Source organism: Rhamphochromis longiceps, linkage group LG6 (assembly GCF_057381845.1).
Source record: "Rhamphochromis longiceps isolate RC_006_pf linkage group LG6, R_longiceps_female_GT1.1, whole genome shotgun sequence".
Classification (NCBI taxonomy): domain Eukaryota; kingdom Metazoa; phylum Chordata; class Actinopteri; order Cichliformes; family Cichlidae; genus Rhamphochromis; species Rhamphochromis longiceps.
In genome coordinates, this window is record NC_140562.1 from 21,255,940 (window position 1) to 21,276,980 (window position 21,041).

The window sequence follows — 21,041 nt, forward strand, 5'->3', positions numbered from 1 at the left end:
CCCATTTCTCAATAACACAAATGGGAGCAGAAAAACCAAAAACCTCTCCTCTTGGAATATTATGGTCTACGTTAGGAGGCAGAAAGCGCAGGGAACTAAAACTAATTAATTTCAGGACCAAGTGACCCTCCTGTGAAAGCCTGCGGCTGTTACAATGCTGCTTCCATTCGCATCTTCTCCACCCCTCCCCATTCATCCATTCATCTGGTTAACTCTGGATTGCCCTGCCAAGACCAGTTCAGTCTGGGATAGCGCACAAACCATGATCGGCTCGTCACATTTTTTTTTCTTTTTGTTTTTGTAAGCACGAGCCAGCAGTGATGAAGACCTCGGAGTCAGCGGTGACTGATTGCGCACGGTCAGTCAGTCAAGGTGCTTAAATTTTGTGCCTGACTGTGGTGGATCGATACCTCTAAGACCCATATTCTACGTGGAAGGCGTGGCTTGGTGTCATCGACACAGGCTGACTTTTCCATATTCATCCCTAGGTTTTTTTTTTTTTTCTTTCTTTTTTTTCCCCCTCGTCTCACTGACGCGCAATCGGCACCCAACGGCACGGGGCATAAATCGTCTCGCAAGGTAAGCCGCCTTCATCTTTTCAAGCTCTCTTATACTGTGAGATGTTAAATTCGCCCGCAAGGTCAAATCAAACCAGCAAGCATCGGTGGCTTCTGAGGCGCTGAATTGGGGCAAGAGGCTACAGTGCACGACATGGATCTTAATTGGCCTGAATAGATCGTGTGCACCGCTTGCATGCGGGATCTTTCATGTGCGCCGTTTTGCATGAATACAGTCTGTACGTAGTCTGTCCACACTTTAGGTTATTTCTTAACTGCTGCTGGCAAAAGAAGAAGAAGAAGTAGAAGAAAAGGGAACACAAAAAAGCCCAGACACCGAGGCGTTTATTTGTCATATATTTAATAACACCCAGGATATGCTTTCCATAAATATTTGCGCTTTGACAACAGACAGGCAGATGCATAGTGGCATAGCACAAACAACCCGGCTACACCTGTCCATGACCCACACCAGTAACCTACTATTCTGTGCTGTTCGAGTCACACGTTGGGGGGGGGGGGTGCTCTATAGTGCGTCAGATTATCATGGTTAAAAGAGTGTGACGGGAATATTTATTCTTTAGTCTCGCCTTATCAGATACAAGTATAACCTGGAAAGCTGTTCGGTTTCCCACTGCTACTCCTAAAGAAGAGGATGCTGGTGTGATGAAGGAGAATGCCTCTAGATCAGATTGATGTTGTTACCTTTACTGAGATGAACTACACTGATCATCAGTGGATGTCACCGAAATGGAAAAGGCCCATTAATGCCACCCATCGAATTATCATTCAGTGTGTTCTTCATTTGCTTTAGAGATAGTTTTCCATGATTACATCCTTGACCACAGCACAGCTCATCTGTCCAACTCCAAAGGGTCACATATTTCAGCTGTCTGCCGAGTGCTGGGTCATTACTTGCAGAATTGGCTGGATACTTTTACACATTCAGGACACAGACTGAGATGAAGCCATTCATCAGGCCTTGGACAAAGAAACTGTTGATCACTGTGTAGAATTTAAAACAGATAAAGGAAAAACGAGGGTGATGCTGGTTATAAATTTACTTGTGGTTGTCAAAAAAAAATGAAACTTTAAATGAGTGATTATGAGTGATTTTCAGTCCCTCAGGTATGTATTTTAAATCTACCCAATTATATTCAACACAAAGATTAAAGGATAATTGACATATGATATTGTTACTAAGTGGCTAGCTTGCCATTGGCAATATCTCACAGCATCACAACATTTAATTAAACCGAGTCAACGGGCTAGCATGGGGAGACTCAGTTCATTTCATTCATTATTCACATCTCTTTGTATGCTGTAATATTCAATTGCGATAACTTCAGCTGATTTATGAATGACACGCTGTTGGGCGTAGTTTTATTTACGGTAGGATTTATAAAATGAGAAAAACAGCGGTTAGATCAAACGCCACCAGATGTGTGGCATCCACAGTTTTAATCAAAGATCTGTTTTATCTGTAAGCACTTTGAGTCTAAATGTCGCATTGTGTCTTACTACTACTTTGTTTACGCAGCATTTTCTTATCATACTTTTACATTTTCTACATTCAGTGCAATCAGTCAAGAGGTTTAATATGCAAAATGTGATGGATGCTTATAAAATCTCTGGAGTTTCATTTATTTCCATGTTCTGGAAAAATAAATCATGCATCAGTTGCAGCACAAAGATGATGTTGAGTTTAAAGGAGAATGTGGAGATCAATGAACCAAAAACTACCTCCATAAATATTATTATGTTATATGTTAAAAGTTATAAGTTCATTCGATTATTAAAGTTGGAATCACATATTATATTCTTAGTCAGGTGCAGGTCTCTCGCTGTTCTCTGTCCTGGCTGGTTGATAACTGTTGAGTAAAATTGTCTTGCAGAAATCACCTTGGTCTGGAGTCTGGTCTGATTATAATCATCTGAATAAAGGTGTAATTGTTGTGATAAGCTTAATGATTAAAAACTTCAACTGAGTCTACTTCTGTTTTCCTCCTTTAGGAAATTGCAAAAAGTTAATGATAGCACAGCGTGCATCCGTTTCCATCTTTGGATATACGGCAATATTTGAAGACTGAAGCAGTGACTCCGCCATGGGAACTAACCCAAAAAGGACAGTAACAGTCCAGATGGTGCCTCAGCTGGCTGGGGTGGACACACTGGGCAACAAGGAGTCTAATGCCAACTGGGCTAAAGAGCCCAACCTCAAAGTCTCTCAGGTTTGTCCAAAACCCACCCTCAGATCTCCCGACAAGCAGGATAACCTGTCTCTGACGACTGCTAACGCCGCCCCCCGCACAGAAAAAACAGGTTGTAAGGGAGGGGAACCAGTTACCACTGTGTCAGACAAATCAGCTCCAGGCAATGGAAACCAGATAAAATCTGAGCAAGTGTCAGGTGGAGACCACCAAACACCAAACCTGTCTGTAACAGGCCGAGAGGTGGGTGAGGCAGGAGCTGACCGGCGGGATTCTAATGCTAACATGAAAACTCTGAGCCCAACCAGTGAAACGGGCACGTATAAGGCCAGTTCGCTGTCTCCTGTTGCAGCATCGGGCGCCGACACGAACAGCAGTGAGTACAAAGTAAAAAACCCAGTTGCACCAGAAGAGAAGCAGGTACGGCTGACACCCTCAGTAGAAACTACAGCACGAGAGAAAAGTAATGAACGCCTTTCTCCGAATGACAAAAAACGTAACGACAGTGATGTAAGGAGTACAGCATCTGAAGTACAAGATAATAAAGAAACCATTTCCAATCCCCAAAGCAGGGACATGGCTATCCCACAGAAATCTAAAGAGACTGGTCATATGCAAGGTTGCTCATCAACGTCTGTTTCTTTACAAGATCCATCAAAACCCAAGCAAAGCATGGAAACTCCGCTAAGCTCAGCCAAAGCCCCATCTGAGAGTAAAGATGCAGGAGCTGGACCAACAAACGAAAACTCACGGTCAACGCGCCCAGAGAAGGAATTTGCAACAGTATCGAGACCGCAGGTCTCCTCAGATAAACACCAGCCAGTGTCCTCACAGAAAGACTCATCCTCTCTGCCCCAGGCGACAAAAAGCATGCAGGCATCCGAGCAGGTGGCTGAAGGAAGCAGCCAGACTGACACAGCTGTCTTTGAAGGGCAGCGGGACTCCAAGCTCTACACGGAGGCTTCGACAATGACCTCATCGCTATCGCCAGCCCCGGTCAAAAAGTGTCATGATATGGAGGTTCAGGCAGTAGCTAAAATGTGCAGTAAGGCTGTGGCCACGAGTCCTAGTCTGCTGCCTTTCCCTGTGACCCACAGGCCAAGCAGTGGTGCAGTCCCAGGAGAGGAGAGCCTGGCTGTAGTCTACCAGGTGAAAAGCGGCACCGCGACTGATCCGAAGTCAGAGAGACTCACTGTAGAGGCACAAATGTGCCCCAACCAAAACACCGGCATGGTTTTCCAATCAGAAACTTTGTCACAACAGCATGACTCCAGGCTAGGAGCCAAGCCTAAAGAAGCGGGCGCAGCTCTGTGCAACATCCAGCCGGTTTATCAAATCAACATTGAACACAGCGAACCCAAGAAGCAAGCCGCAAAAACAGCCACGGCTGAAACTCCTTCTCTCAGATCAGGGATGCCCCCAGAGACAGCCGTTGTTCCTGTGCCTGGATGTGCTGACAGCAACACTGCTGCGCAGGCCCTGCCAAAAACAACGACAACAACGACAACAGCACCAACGACAACAGCACCGACAACAACAGCACCGACAACAACAGCACCGACAACAACAGCAGCAGCAGCACCAGCAGCAAACACCACATCCAAGTCAGAGCTCACTAAAAATAGAGATGTGAGTGCAAAAGAAAAAAGCAAAGAAGCAGGAAGTAAAGCCCAGAGTAAGGAGACAAATTCTGGCAAAAAGAAGGTGGAACCGGAGAGAAGTGACAAAGAGGACGATCAGTCACGGAAGCAGAAAGGAAAGAGCATCCACGACGTCGTCTGGGACGAACAGGGCATGACGTGGGAGGTCTACGGGGCTTCCGTGGACCCCGAATCACTCGGCTTTGCAATTCAGAGCCACTTACAGAGCAAAATAAAGGAGCAAGAGAGGAAACTGATGGTCCAGACCTCGCTGCGAAAGTCAATCTCTGGTGCTGATTCGCCGCGACATGGCAGCAAGAACAAAAGGAGGCAGCAGAACATTTTCAGGTCAATGCTGCAAAATGTCAGACGGCCCAACTGCTGCGTGCGCCCCCCTCCCTCCTCCGTCCTCGAGTAGCACAGGACAGAGGTAGCCATTGTCAGACTCCTCCCATTTCCTAGAGGTCAAAACGTTTTCCCTCCCCTCATCAAGATTTTCAATGCCAAGTGAAACATTGACGCCGATCCCTGTAAGTAAGTATACTGGAATGTCGTAGCATAAAAGAGTCAATACTTGTGATGATGTTTGTGATCCAACAAGGTAGGAAATAGAAATATCAAATGAAACAAACAAGAATTAAATAAAATAAAAAACTTATTTTTTAGAAATCAATATGAGAGAGAACACAGTTTTTTAATAAAAATAAAGAAAACAAAGGAAAGGAAATAACAGTGAAACGCATGTATTTCAGTTACAGTGACAGTTGTATGACCTAATATGAAGTCCAAACCTTCACAGCAAGAGGCACTGATCATGGGATAGACATACTAACTCACTGTCAGGATATCTGTGCAAATATATTCAACCGACGTCTCATCGCATCTGGTGCATTTGATATATGTTCATGAGGTGTTTTCGTTTGTTTCCGGGGCCCTATATTTATCAGGTTGCTGTGTTTTCTTTTCTTTTTAGTGAGTACTTAAAGGGGGCACTGTATGCATACATGTACGCTGTTCGATCTCTGTTCTTCTTTGGTTTTCTATTAAAGTAAGCAAAAAAATGCGTTGACTTTTACAACGTCATTTCTCACTTTTCGTGGGTGTAGTGTTTCTGTCCTGGTGATTCTTTTGTTTTGTTTCTAAAGGAGATTCCACGTGTAAATCGAATGCAAAAACATTTATTTCGTCAGGACTCACACACAAGAATAAACGGTTTTGAAAATAAATATTTAAAAGACTAAATGATAAATCAGAGTAAAGATGCAGTCCTTAAAGAGAGCATGAAGTACGTTCAGAGTGAAAGATTTGCTCCAAACTATAGGCACAGGTTTTAGTTGAGCACTTGCAGAGGAGGAATATTAAAGGGCTTGTATCCACCCCTCAGTACATTTTAGGGGGAACGTCTCCCCATGTCCATGTCCTGAAATCTACAGCTATGCTTCCCAGGAGGAAACTAAGCCACTATGTTTCCTCCTGGGAGTCTTGGGTAGAGTTGGGGTCCTTATGTATGGAGACTGCAGGTTTTCTCTGTGCATGCCAGCTGTAATCTTCAGAAACATGCATGTCTTCTGTCACTGTGCTTTTACCAAGTTTACATGTGGAGTTGGTCCTCGGTGGCTGAATGTATTGAGTATTAGTTTCCCTTTAGCTTCCCTGTATTGATCAATAAGCTTATCTCTTTCACTGACAAGGTATTTAATGCTTGAATATTCAAAAATAAAATGTTGTGGGTTCAGACAGGCAAATTTTAAAACCAGTACTTGCTGTAGCATAAATTCTACACTTTTTGTGTGAAAGAAGGTTTTAAAGAAACAACAACTACAGCATGACTCAGAGTAAAATAAATAAATGAGCATAGAGTGATATATACTATTTTAATCTGAGGACGACTTCGGATGCTGCATAAAAACCTGCTAAAGTCAGAGACACAAAGCCAGCCGGCGTAAGAAGACGCAGCAGTGACTAACTGTTTCCTTTTTTTTCAAAGAGGGACCTGATGTTGAAGTTTTAAAATAAAGAGGTTGAAATCAGAAGGTGTTAAAAGTGTACTCGCGGGAAATGACAAATTTCCTTTGCCTAGCTATCTCAATTTTTTTTTATCTTTGAATGGATATAAACATGCAGTAATACATCCGCAGCAGTGAAGTGTCCACCTTTGATGCTGCGGAAAATATACGCTCGCCACTTCAGGGCCTCGGCTTGTTGCGGCCTGAAGTCTGAGTCAAAGCACAGATTTAAAAGAGATTGTTTTGAGAAGAACTCTTAATGTGAAAACTGATTTTTATCTGCATTTACCTGAAAAAGAAACCGCTTTATTACGAGCAGCTGAAACGTCAGGTCAGTGGCAGGATAATTTTACCGTTTTTGAAGAAACAGAGAGAAAACAGACCTGCGGGACACAAACAGATCTGACTGTTATCGGCTGATTTTTAAAACGTATAGCGACTCAAAGGGAGTCATTTCTGGAAGGTAAAATATTTGAATAGTTTAAATTGCCCAAGGGCAGGCTTTGGGGTCAAGGGAAGTCGCTTTGTTGCTTTTAACTCCTAAAATCTGATCATTTTAGGGCTGCAGGGCCTTGAACCAGTTTGTACTTTCATCTAAAGGTTTTGCAGCTGTTTTGACTCAGTTAAAAAAAACAAAAAACTCACGCTTTGGTAGCAGATTAATCATTTAGGTCCCAGAAAACATGGCAAACATTGGCTATTTTCAGCTTCTGAAATGTAAGAATTCAGTTCAGGGTCACATGGGGGTTGAACACCAACAAGCTGTCACGGGGCAAGACGTGTTTTCCTAAAACTTGGGCTAATGTTTGGACAAAACGATTCATCTGCTTCAGGTTCCAAGAATTTTTATTTTTTCTTTATTTGCTAATATTGCACATTGGATGATGGAGTGCCGAATGCGCATAATTGCAGAGATCTCTGTGTATGATTTGCCTGCACACCTAACTGAACCAGCTCTGTCCTTTGTGTGTTCTCCAGCCTTTTCTTTCCAAGGCCCTTTCTAAAACACTTCAGAGTGAATTTACTGTCTTGAGTGGCGTAACACTGATTTCAGGCGACTGCTCTTACTTTCTTAACAAGCACGTCTCTACATATTAACGTCAGGGCGTGATAACAAGAACGAAAAAGTCCTCTATGCCCGTTGTGCTGTGAAATGTCACAACCTGTAAAGAACAGCGCAGTGTATATCTGTCCCACCCAATACCTGACTGGATTTTGTGAAACCAAAGCTCTTTCCACAAAAAACAAAAACAGGAAATCTGTTTTCGTCTTCTGCTACAGCGCTGACTGAAAGGTGTCAAACCAAACTGTAACATCGTTTCAGATTCCAAGTTCAGTCTCAGGCAGTTGATGCTTTCTCTCTCCTTTCCATCAAGTTCAGTTTCACACTCTTACATTTCTGTAGGCCTGGTCACCAGCCTTAATTCGTATTCTTTCACCCCGGCTTTAATTAGCCACGTTTCAATTTTTAATAACCCCCTACGCACTGTGTCATTATGACCGGTTCCTATTTGGAAGTGCAGATTAGATTTGGCCACAGGCGGTGGGTAACACTGGGAAAGATTTACAATGACAAGGAGCACGGGGAGAGATTTCAAAGTGATACCACCCGCTGCTGCAACTAAAAGAGGACAGAGTTTAGCATGCCTTCAGTGTTCACCTGTTTGGCTGCACTTGTTGTGACCTCCGTGGGTGTTTTAATGAAATGTGGCCTTTTTCCTGGTTTTAAACATGTTAATAATTCTCTTTTAAATACCAAATAATAAACATGATGAACACTGAAGCTCTGTTTACTACAGAAAGTAGGACTCTCAACAGTTCTGACTAAACACAACCAAAATCCTCAGAAAATATTTTTTTTCATCAACAACTGATGACTCATCACAAAAGATTAAGCTACATCAAAGGATGCTTAAGCTCATAATATCTGTTAGTTACATTCATTGGTGTTCTAGATCTTTTCTAGAGAAATATATACTCTCACCAGCAGTGTTGGTCAAGTTACTTGAAAAAAGTAATCAGTAACTAATTACGATTACTCCCCCCAAAAAGTAATCCCGTTACTTTACTGATTACTTATTTTCAAAAGTAATTAATTACTTAGTTACTTAGTTACTTTTTAAAAACACGATTTACAACCTGAATAGGTGATAAAGCGATAGATCTTTCAGCCCAATTCTACTTTTTCTGCATAATCCATCATACAAAATGTAATCAAATGGAAAAGTCTCTTTTTAAAACTTGTTTTATTAGTTTTAACCTTTTAACTTTATGCATCAAGCAAAAATTTAATTATATGCAACATTCTCTGACTGGAAGAAATTTGTTTAACATTTAAACTTATTTTCTGCACATTCCAGCACATAAAATATATATATTTTTTGTGTGTTTAAACTCACTCTTTCAAATAGATGCAAGTAGAACACAGCAGAAAATAAATAACATCAAAGACTCAGCGGTCCTGTTGCTCTATTTTCACCTGTAAAGCAGGAGCGGGGTAGGCGGAGGTTTACCCTGGTGCAGGTGTGCCGCAGCGGTCAGTGGAAGAATCCGCGAGTTTCTCTGTGAGTTTCCCATTACGTCGTAGCGCTCTCGGTGCTTGCTTGGAAGTTTAGGGGGTTTTTTCGCTGTAAAAAGAAGTTTTCTTCCCACGCACAACGGACACTAATGTTTTTGTCACTTTTTATGGAATCAAACTCAAAGTAAGGTCAGTACTTCCACGTTTTAAACGCTGCACGCTCATACTCTCTCCCGCACTTGATATATGATCCATTGTTGATCTGTACACAGCTGTTGTCATGAATGTCGCACTCGCTTACGTCACTGTCATGAGACATTCTTGCAAAAAAATCACGGTTTTAGTAACGCAGTAACGCAGCGTTCCTATGGGAAAGTAACGGCAATCTAATTACCGTTTTTGCAATAGTAATCCCTTACTTTACTCGTTACCAGAAAAAAGTAATCAGATTACAGTAACGGGTTACAAGTAACGCGTTACTGCCCATCTCTGCTCACCAGTCACTTTACTAGGCACATCTTGTTAGTACTGGGCTGGACCCACTGTTGCCTTCAGAGCTCCTTTAATCATTTGTGACAAGGATTCAACAAAGTGTTGGAAATATTCCTCAGATTTCGGTCCATGTTGACATGATGGCATCACACAGCTGTTGCAGATTTGTTGGCTGCACATCCATGATGTGAACCTCCTGTTCCACCACATCCCAAAGGTGCTCTGTTGGACTGAGATCTCATGACTGTGGACTCACTGTGATGTTCAAGAAACCAGTCTGAGATTATTTGAGCTTTGTTTGGGATCTGGTATCCTGCTGGTCATAAAGGGATGGACATGGTCAGCAAAAACTCAAAGGCTGTGGTCTCATGGTCCTGGGCCTTCAACTCAGTTTTTGTGTTTATGTTCTAAGATCTATATTGGTGTCTCTTGAGCTCAGTCTTCTCTATTCTCATCTCTGCGTCTTTCAGCCTTCCCAGTCATGTACCCATGTCTGCACTAACAGCATTAACGCTGATTATTAATTCAGTCCTGCGTTTTTGGGTCCACAGCTCTGCCTGTCACACACCTAAACCTGTGGATATGACAAAGGTGCATAAATGATGCTCATTTACTCCAAAGTGTGCAAAGAAAATATCCTCCACACCCTTACACCACCAGCAGCTAGCTTGGACCGATGAAATGAGGCAGGATGGATTTCATGCTTTTTTCCAATCATCTATTGTCTAGTTTTGGTCCACGTGAACTGTAGCCTTAGTTTCCTTAGCTGACGTGAGTGAATCCTGTTGTGGTCTTCTGCTGCCGTAGTTGGATGTATGCAGAGATGCTCTTCTGTAAACATCGGTTGTAATGAGTAGTTATTTGAGTTACTGTTGCCTTCCTGTAAGCTCAAAGCAGTTTACCATTTTCCTCTGACCTGTGGCACCAACAAGGCATTTTCAGTCAGTGTATAGAGAATAAAGAACGCTCTGTTTACAACCCAGAGATGACATAAGCAGTTTATGAAATACTCGGACCAGTTCATGTGGCATCAACAACTATGACAACTATGGTGGTCAGTTTGAAGTTCAACAGGTCTTGACCATGTCTACATGCCTAAATGCTTCTGCTGTGTGATTAGCTGATTAGGTATTGGCATTAATGAGTATTTGTAAGAGGAGTCTGGTGATGTGTATCTGCCATTCTGTCGTCATGTGTGTCATGAAGTGCAAAGTCGGACCACATTTTCACAGACTGCATAACATCTAACAAAGTGCTGGTAGAAACACTGGTGATTAAGGCGACAGCACAGCCCTAACGCACAGCTTGGTAGCGAAATAATAATCTCTCAAGTGTTACCACTTAACGAGGAAACTCCCAGGCTGTGTCATAAGCTAAAATTAAAGACTGGTAGTCCATGAGAAGAAGGAGTCCCTCTGTTACAGCCCTAGGGTCTAACCTGATTCCTGCTGAGACTCTGAAACTAGTGTGGCTGAGTTGACGAGCTGAAACCGTGACACAATGTTTCAAGGAGGAGAAAAAAAGTGGCATTTCTTCTGGAAGAAATTGAGGGCAGCGGCAGCAGCAGCATCATTTTGGAGCTATAATTGAAGTCCAAGATAAGTTGCAGTGGTATTGGGATTTGAGATCTGCTCACGGTGACCCAGTTAGCTTCATAAACACACAAGAGTCTCCTGTTCATATAGAAACTCTTACAGGAGCCCCGTGAAAGAAGCCATTACTATTATCCAGACCATCACAGGGATAAAATATGTCCTTGTCATCATTTGTGGGACATTAGATGTGCTCTTATCTTGGGGATGAGCGCTAATAATATTTACAGATCATATTTAGAGATTGTGGAGTGAGTAATTAGTGGTGGCTGCTGATCACAGAGAATTTGTGACAAATTCATCTCCTTTCCTTTATTATTGAGACAATATCCTTAAAATAACGTCAGAAACACCAGAGCTGTGACGCACCATTAGCGAGTGTGTGAAAACAGCTCGTGTATATATATATTCAGACGTGTGAATGCATTGAAATGTTTTGATCAGGTGAATTCAGGCGTTTGAATACGTAGAAAACAGGAGATCTGTAGCTGTGCACAAAAACTTATATGGAAAAGATTTGCAGAAGTAATTGATCATATCTGAGAACACAGAGAAGATGTGTATCTAACTTAGATCCTGTATCTAACTTAAATGATAGTTTGCAGTGCAACGATTGCCATCACTCTCCACTAACACTGCTGCTGTGTTTCCAGTAACTTAACTGCAAAGCTTTGCTGTGAAACTACTAACCTTTGTGCAAATCTTCTTTATGCACTCACATATTGAAAATTATTCATGCAAATCTTTTTCACTTGTTCACCAAATATCATATACAGTTACAGATCTAGTCAGAGCCAAAAAAGCATCTATTTGCTTCCTTTTTTTCAAAAATATTCAAACACTTACTCAAACATATTTGTACACTTACACTTTTCAGTATATTCATCGTTTGTTTGGTTTTTTTTTTTACACATGCCGGTTTGATGATAAACAGCTACAGTACTTATGACCTTATTTTGCTTCCATTCTTCCTGGAAAGTTTGCCTGACTATCTCCATTTTCAGCCGTTTCCATTCAGTTTTTCGCCGCCAACTTTCATCTCCGTGTCTCTCTTTGTCACTGTGCCCACCCCCTTTCAACTCCAGCTCCCCATTTCCCCTCTCTCCCTTTCTCGCTGCAACGATGATATCATAATGAAGCATATAAGCCAGTAACAGTGCAGTAATTAAAGCTTCTGCTGGCTTCCTCTGCTCAGAATATTTCCCATGAAAATGGTCTCCCCCGCCCTTATTTATCCTCGTATTGTATTATCCAGATAGCTGGAAGTGAGGCTTGTCCTCCCGATGGCTGATCGGATCCCAGTGGAATACGTGGCCTACATTTATCTGCGGTACAGTGTTGGCCTGCACGTGTGATCGAACAATCCATGTTTCCTGTGCCTCTTTCTTTAAACTTCGCTGTTCTGTATCTGCACCCCGTCCTTCGCCTGTCTTCTCTGCATATGTTTGGATGCATTTCAGACCTCATCATTGATTGCTTACTATTCAGCTCACAAGCTCATGCACTGGTAACCTTTCAACAGTGCATATACTGTATGTGCAGAAAGGGGAAGAGGAAAAAAAAAAGAAAATACATGCACACATACTAAGTCATTCACACAAAGGTCACCTTTCCTGGCTTCATTATGGCTGACAGATGTGCCCATAAATAATCAGTCTCCTGGTGGAACCAGAAGATCCAAAACAAATACTGATAAAGATGAAGCACAGAGAGCGGCACCGGTGCCGGAATCATGCATGCACAGTGTCATTAATTACTGATAGTTTCATCAGCAATAGGTTTCTGACACTGCAGCAAAATCATCATTCTGCCTAAAGAATGATATTTTTTTTACCCCCATTTTCTTCTGCATCCCCAGGGAGAGATAAGCAGCTTTTGTCACACCGTTGCCTTTTGTAAAATAGAAGGAAAGTCCTTATCTCGAGAGAAAATGAAGTGTTAAAGGGGACCAGCGGACAGATTGATTCAGATTCAAATACGGTCAGACTGAATTTAGGAGATGATTTCGATAAAAACCCAATCGAGCGTCTTTGTATGCATGGAGATTCAGGCCAAAATGAAGATCCCCATTGTGAAACTTATTACCTCTAACCTCGGTGCTTTTGTTACAGCACGGCCCCTGTCACTCTGCGCTCTCTGCACCTCCGCAAAGGAAGTTAATCCCATTGTCTGCTTTACCTCAAGCAGTGGAGAAATTAACTCTTTTAGGTCTGTGAAAGCAAAGTTTTGGATGGACAAAACAGTCACCATTTGGAAGAGTTTCAGTTTATGTCTGGATCAAGGCCAATTTATCAAATGCATTTATTGGGCCTCTAGCTGTGCCATTATTTCTACCAGGATTGTGGCGTAGGAATATCCGTTCAATTTAACAGACAATAGTCTGAACATCTGTGTTTCCCAGGGACAAATTTTATAGATTTTGATGGCCTTTTTTAGTGCCACCAAGAGTGAAATATCTTAACAACTAGGCGCATTACAATGGAAGTTTATAATAAAAACTAAATGTCCCCTCACAATCCATTTTAATAACTTTGCAGATCTTCTGTCACTAACAACACATCGACTACGACTCTCTTTCGTTCCTGAAATGTCTCACCGATCATGAGAGACACCTGTGGATCTAAAAACTGGTCAGATGGCACTTTTTTTGGAAAACTTTGATGTGTTGACTTTTCATCTGGTTTTATAATCAAAACTATTAAGAAAAAACGTTTATCAAGTTCCTTAAAAAGAAAACTAACATTCAGAACAGAGGAGATTTCCATCACCCTTGGTTGTCCTTTGTTTAGTGCTTATTAGCACATGCATGCTAACACCAAACCAAGAGCGTGAACATGGTACATATTACTGCAAAATGTGCTATCGTGCTAATGTGAGCATTTAGCAGATGCACAGCAAAAGGAGTCCAGCAAAGCCTTACCAGTGTCCAACGTGGTAGCTGTACAGCTCTGATAGCCTCTGCTTCAAGGTTTATTGCTGATTAAAATCTGTTGACAAGCAGGGAATTACATGCTGAGTGTAGTGTGTGGAAGAGCTATAAATTAAACATGCAAGATAATGAATTTTCCTCATGAGAACTCCAGCTTTTTGATTGTGATGACCAACTAAAATAAAACAATCCTTGCATGCATGTAAATTTCCTTCTTTTTGTCAGAGGTTTTGCCTTTTATCAACTATATCAGTGTTTTTTAAAGATGGAGTCCTAATGACCTGTTGATTGGGGAAGCAGCCACCTCAGTACTCATTAACTTTCTGTTACTGTATTATGTGATACAAATTTATGGCTCTAACATATCTATAGGGCTGGTGTGCTGCAATACCACATCTGACTGAGCTCAAGGTCCATCTGTGGTGTTAAAGTTTAGTTATGGTCCTCAATGTGTGGCCAATAAAGGGGTGAATTGTTGGACGAGGCACCGTCTCCTGCACTGCGAGGAAAATGGATGTGGAGAAGGGTCACAGACGTTCCCGGGGTATGAGCACCCTGGAAATATGTCTGATATTTATCTTCGTAGCAATGACCGGCGCCTGCATCGGCCTTGTGGTCATCTACTTCGTTGACAAAGCTGACTCTGAAACAGAAGGTGAGTGTTTACACCTGCTGAAACACACCGTGCTCCCTTTTAATATCAGCATTTCCCTGAGGTACTTCAAAACGAGAAGCAATATTGTGCTGAGGATTTTCTCAAACCTCTTATATACTTGATTATGTTCTTCTAAAATAAAAATCATAAATCATTTTTTTAACTTAGTCCTTATTTATGATGTAAATTCCAACATTTTTTAGGCAAATTTTGATATTCACAAGTTTGGTGTGCTGACCATGAACATGTGTGTGAACATGTTGCATCTCGTAGCTCCTCGTGGAGATTTTGCAGAGATTGCTGATACATAATAACATATCTTTATTGCTGGTAAATAACTGGTCAATGATTGTTCAGTTGTTGATTTGAACAAAGCCAGTATACAGAGACATGCCAAAGTGAATGTACTGAGCTAAAATTCTCAAAGCATCTAAAATATCTGAAGTAATTATTGCAAAGTACAAAAATAACCAACATGCATCATCATAATAATGATTTGATTGCATCTGCTGTGTGTTAAATGGACTGATTCTAATATAGCACTTTCCTGCTTGGGCATTCTGCACCTACGTGCTTTCTACCCAACATTGCTTCTCTAACGAACACACTGAGAGCAACTCAAGGTTCTGTATTTGCCTAAAGATACTTCAGCTACTTCACAGGCAGTAACTGTCATGACGTCACCCATTGGGTTTGGACTAATGCTGTTTTTGGAATTTCCTTTTAGGGTACAGCTACATTCAATTTTTAGCCAATAATAATTGGTTAGCTAGCTGCATTCATAAATTGCATGGGCACAATGTAAGAGATGCTCATATCATCTAAACACAACAGACTGTACCATACAACAAACCATGATGTTAGTCAGAAAATCCATTAAGATGCTCCGAAATACTTTAACCCCACACACACACACACACACACACACACACACACACACACACACACACACACACACACACACACACACACACACACACAAACCTGTGAATCAACACAGCCAGGCCTCTAACTCCAGTATATAAGTAGATGACTTACAAGAAAAAAAATTCACCCTACTCAGAGTTGTTATAAGTATCCATAGAGACCAAAACTGTTTTTTATACCAGGCTGTAAATATATATTCTTAATTCTAAAAAGTCAGACATTTTAAAATGATGGACTAACTCAAGAAGCACAGAGAGGAAGTGGAGCTCCAAACACTTTGGTGTTGGCTTAATTTTTCAACTCTGGAAGTTGCACCTTGGCCCAGACTGAAAAGTATCTCAGCAGCTATTATATTATAAACTGTAAAAATATTATTAATAAAGTTTTTTTCCCCTTTTTTTATATAAACATGCGTATAAAACATTTTTAAAGCCATTAAATTATTTGTTTTTTACAAATACCTTAAGAACTAATCTCACGCTTAACTGTACTGAAACGTAAACATGCAAACAGAGTAAAACCTTCAGTTGTGACCAAGTTAACATGCTGAGATCAGCATTTAGGGCAAAGTACAGTCTCACAGTGCAGAAGGGCTGGCTGTAAGACTTCCACGGCCTTTTTTGTAGCAAATACCGGAGCAGGAAACAGACTCAAGGCAACAGAAAATGTAAGACCAGTGCTAATAAATTGCTGTTATGGAAATAAAGGTAAGAAAAGCCTACATGAGTTTTTGCTGATGTGAAAAAGTAAACAAGTCATGCAATGGTTTTTACAGGGGCTTTTACTTTCTGATCCCTAAGAAATTAAGCCACACACAAGAAAAGGTGCACAAACAGGAGCTCTCTGTATCGTAAAATGACTGTGTTTAATTTTATTGCATGCATCATCACCACTGCAGCGGTCCTTACTATAATACCATCCACAGACACCATCTCCTCTATTTTTCCAGAGCTCCAGTTTAGCAAAACAATCACTCATTCTGGCCTTAAGCGTGAAAAAAGAAATTCAATAGATGAAAATGGCTGCTTTGTGAAAGCAGACACATTTAAGCTGACTTGTTTTGTCTTTGGAGAATGAACCCTGAATTGTTTGTTGAGATGCGTAAAGTGGTGATTATCAGCAGAAACAAATTGATTCTTACGTTACTCATCAGTTGGTGCTTCGCTCCTGAAAAACAGCTGTCAAATAAGAGTGCTGCACATTTGACTCTTTGATCAGGAATTACTGTATGATTATTATTATTTTCCCCTGGTCTTCATCACTTTAACAAATACGTAAATCTCATGAAAAAACTCTGTTACAGATGAGTGTTTCTTTTGCACCACAGAAAAAAAGACGCCGTGACCGAAGCTTCTCTGGCAACAGGCACAACACACAACACTGTGGATGCCACACAGTGTCATCAATGCTGTCACCAAGGCTTCAACTTTAAAATCACATGCCTTTATAGTGTTTTTTAATAAAAAGAAACTATTAAGCTGAGCAACAAATTAACTGAAACCTGTTTAATCTAAAGGAGGATTGAATAAAGAAACGGGATTCAGAGTCAAGAAGTGAAAACCCCAAATCCCTGGGTATAAACCCCACAGTCTTTAAGGAAGGATAATTGCTTTAGCAGGTTCCTGGTTTGCACTGGGTATAAGAGCACAGCAATCAGCTGTCGCAGTCAGCTCAAAGGCTCCTAATGCTGCAATCTACAAATGAATCCAGGAGCTACAGAGTGCACAGGAAGAGCGTTTTTTTGTTATTGTACAGTGACTGTTGTTGTGATTTGCCTCCATATGAATAAAAATGAAGTGAATAGAATTGAACGGTGTTTTGTTAATTGATGAAGGGTGGCTGTATTTCAAATGGAGATCATGTTGCCATGATTTAAAAAAAAAAAGAAGGAAAAAAAAGATGGCTGAGCTTAACCATCTGATGTATTTCCAGGGCTGACCTTAGGGTGTGGGGCTCCTCAAGAGCTGTCTGGAGAGTCGGGCACCTTCACCAGCTCAAACTACCCCAGCAGCTACGACAGTGGCCAAAGCTGCGCTTGGCACATCACCGTGGACCCTGAGAAGGTGACAAGAATCATCATTAGAGCGCTTCCGATCTTCAGCCTCTCTTTAAATTATATCACCAGTAAAATTAGAAAGAAAATTTAATTATGCACTAAGAAAAGTTGAAAAACAAAGAACAAACTCCAACAAGAGTTTTTATCTAAAAATTTTAATCAGTTTTATCTTAACATCTGTAATCCTTTTAATTTACATATTCAAGAAATTACAGTGGCTTATTATGATCAGGTTCAAGCAAAGCAGAGGTGAGTTTTCTCTGTAATAGTGGCTCAGAAAACTCCACAACCGTGATTTCACGGTTGGTCTTGGTTTTGTAACTCCATCCATAAAAAGGCTTTATCAGAAGTTTTTTTTTTAAAAAAATAAATAAATTATTATAGTTTAAAGGGAAAAAATTTCCAGGCTTCTAAGTGTCTGAAATGATTTTCCTGTGAACACCAGTTTCAGCACAGTCACATTATCTCTCTTTTTAGTTCAGATCAAAACCATTTACTCGTGTCTCTATTTCACAGTCTTTAACGGTGCTTCTGTCTGCTGTCTGATCAGCAGAGTTTGTCACATTACTGTTATGGAAACTGTCTTATGTGAGGCCAAGCAGTAGAGGACAGCTGGGATGAGTGCGGTGGCAGCGGTGTGGACAGATGGCTGCCTTGTCTCCTTCATTCTCCTCAGCTTTCCTTCTCAGACCCAGAGGACAAAACAAATCTTTGATCCTTCTTTCTCTGGCAGCACGGCTGCCCTCCTGCATGCCCGACACAGTGGCTGTTATCTATACGCATCTCTATTTCTCTGTATTTGAACACATAAGCGAACATAAAACCTGCTCTCGTACGCGTGCACACGTGCACACGTGCACATTCAGAATTCACACCGAGCTCTCACGCTCACCTATCTCTTCAGCAGCGCCTTCTCAGATTCAAAATAGAAAGATGAAACACCTCTGCGTGTTTGTGTTGCAGGTGATCCATTTGTGGTTTGAGGAGTTTGCCTTGGAGGACACCCAGCTCTGCACAGCAGACTTTATCACACTGCAAGACTCAGTGGGAATCATCGGTAAATATCACACATAAATTCCAGCCTTCCGGCAGGGTGGGGGATAGGAAATTATTTTTAAAAGATGGTGTTCAGTTTCTGGACAGATGGGCATCTGCCCTTTCAAGGCTAAGGGTTTCATCTCTCCACGGGCAGACTCAGCTAGTGAGCTACACACGGTCACGCTGGTTCAGTGCACATTACTCAGCACTAACTCCAACACTGTTTTTAACCACACAGCAGAGTTTATGGGGAAGGAATAATATCATGAACTTGGATTTGGTGTTGCCAGACTAGGGCACAGATTTAAAGAATGGGACTATATTTGGGAAATTAGGTGGACAGGTTGACAGATGAGTTCAGGCAGGAGTCTCTGTGGACTGTGATGTTTGCAGATGACATTGTGATCTGCAATAAGTCCAGGAAGCAGATGGAAGAGAGGAAGTGCGCACTGGAGAGACATAAGCACGACTGAATACATGTGTTTGAATGAGAAGGAGACAGGAGGAGCTGCCAGGCAGGAGGAAAGAGGGAAACTCACAGGGTTTGTGAGACAGTTGTGAGACAGAGGAGGATGCTAGGTGTGTCTCGGGAGAGATGGAGGCCTCCCTAAAGGGAGCAGCTGAAAGACAAAGAAGAAGAAGTGAAGTAAAAGAGTAAAGTCAAATATATTTGGCCTTAGGGGAAATTCTGTATTTCATATATATATATTGACTTTAAAAAAAAGTAAAATACATGAAAAAAGATCAAACCTGATGAGGCTGCAAATTGTAAAACCATTTCATCATACAAAGAGTTCAAAGAGGTCTGTAAATGCCACCTCTGTGAAAAAAGGAGATAAACATATCAAGTGAAAGCACTCAGAGATAAGTGCCACGGATAATTTGATCTGATAATCAAACTCTGGCGCTTCTAAACTTGCTAAATGCAACACTGAAAATATTCCAAAATATGATTAATTTGCAAACTACAATTTGTCAAGAAAAAATATGAAAAAATATAGAAATAAAATGCAAAGCTTATTCAAATCAGTGTCCATTGTTCTACTGTAAGTCTTTAACACTACAATAAAGCCCTCATTTATTACATACATATTACATAACTCAATGTCATTTGTTGTGATAAACTGATGCGAAATAAACAGCTTTAAGTTCAGTTCAGTTCAGTTTATTTCAAACATGTGCCTTCACAATCATTACAAAATATCATTTTTATTATTTGTTTAAAAAGGAGTAGGCAGTATATACTTATTTGTCCCTACCCCCTCAAGTCATTCTAATCTGACATCATAATTGTTAATAAGTGCTATTTGTACCTCCCTCTGACACATGCATGTAAAAGACTTTTGATCACTCCAGCACGGCACATAAAAGAGACACTCGGACTGAAAGCAATGACTTACCCTTTTTGTGGTCATTCAGTTTTTTTCCCCTTTTTTGTTCACTGTGTGGTCTTGTTGTGCTTGTTTGTGATCATTGTAACTTTAGAGCTGTCTATTACCAGTTGGACAACCCCTATAATAAACCAGCTTCTTATCTGTGATATTTGTAGGTAAATACTGTGGCTACAATAAACCGAACCCAGTGGTGTCGCTGACAAACCAGCTGACGGTCTACTTTGACACCAATGACAGAAAAACAGACCGAGGATTCAAGGCTCATTACAAAGCTGTGGCTCCACAGCTCACATCAGGTAAGACTATAAGAAATGACTTCATCGAGGAAATAAGCCTGACATAACGTTGGATCTCTGTCTTACGTTACACGATTGACCTGGAAGGCGAATGTTGTAGGGATGGGTGCAAGGTGAGACGAGGGGTAATAGATGGTCAATCAAAACTGGGGTGGGTAGGTGGAGGGGTGTGCTGTGGGTATCCTTGCGCTATCTGTGGAAATGAAGTGCCCTTCATCCCTGCTGCCAGAAATAGCCGGAGCCGGAGGCTTTCTCCAAGGTGATCAGGGGAATCTGATGACGCCCGGCTTCCCAGAACAAAACTACCCAAACGGAGCGCTATACCAGGTAGAGCCACACACATGAACTAAAACACACAAACACCAGCTCAGATCCAACAGCATTTCATTAAGACTGGAACTATGCATCTGAATACTACTACTACTACTACTACTACTACTAATAATAATAATAATAATAATAATAATAATAATAATAATAATAATAATAATGTAATTTATATTGTACCATTAAAAAAAGTTAAAAATCTAATGCATCGTCACAGGACAAGACAGGAAACAAGCAACCCATAAAAAAACTGTATGAAGAGATAAAAATGAAACTATATAAGGTGAAGTAATACTGACAGCAGAAGGATATAAAACTGGGAAATAAGAGCAATTAGAAATGAGAAAACAGGTAAATTAAAAGCAAATATAACAATCATCAACATATATGAATCATCTGAGGAA

The 21,041-nt window shown here is 41.0% G+C and overlaps 2 protein-coding genes across 2 annotated transcripts in view; both read left to right on the forward strand.

Moving 5' to 3' along the window:
• Positions 1-234: 234 nt before the first annotated feature.
• On the forward strand, positions 235-5,413 carry gprin3b (GPRIN family member 3b). Its single transcript, XM_085408539.1, has 2 exons — positions 235-579; positions 2,571-5,413. The coding sequence occupies exon 2, from the start codon at positions 2,663-2,665 to the stop codon at positions 4,823-4,825; it is 2,163 nt and encodes a 720-aa protein (XP_085264665.1). The 5' UTR covers positions 235-579; positions 2,571-2,662; the 3' UTR covers positions 4,826-5,413.
• Positions 5,414-14,532: 9,119 nt separating this feature from the next.
• LOC146667908 (ovochymase-2) overlaps positions 14,533-21,041 on the forward strand; it is a 34,364-nt gene continuing 27,855 nt past the window's right edge. Inside the window, exons 1-5 of the mRNA XM_085408813.1 lie at positions 14,533-14,599; positions 17,459-17,589; positions 18,546-18,639; positions 20,170-20,310; positions 20,540-20,637. Coding sequence (XP_085264939.1) covers positions 14,533-14,599; positions 17,459-17,589; positions 18,546-18,639; positions 20,170-20,310; positions 20,540-20,637 — 531 coding nt within the window. The remainder of the gene's footprint in view (positions 14,600-17,458; positions 17,590-18,545; positions 18,640-20,169; positions 20,311-20,539; positions 20,638-21,041) is intronic.

Excerpts from the sequence above, each read along its gene's own strand:
- gprin3b (XM_085408539.1), top strand. The coding sequence starts at position 2,663 with ATGGGAACTAACCCAAAAAGGACAGTAACAGTCCAGATGGTGCCTCAG.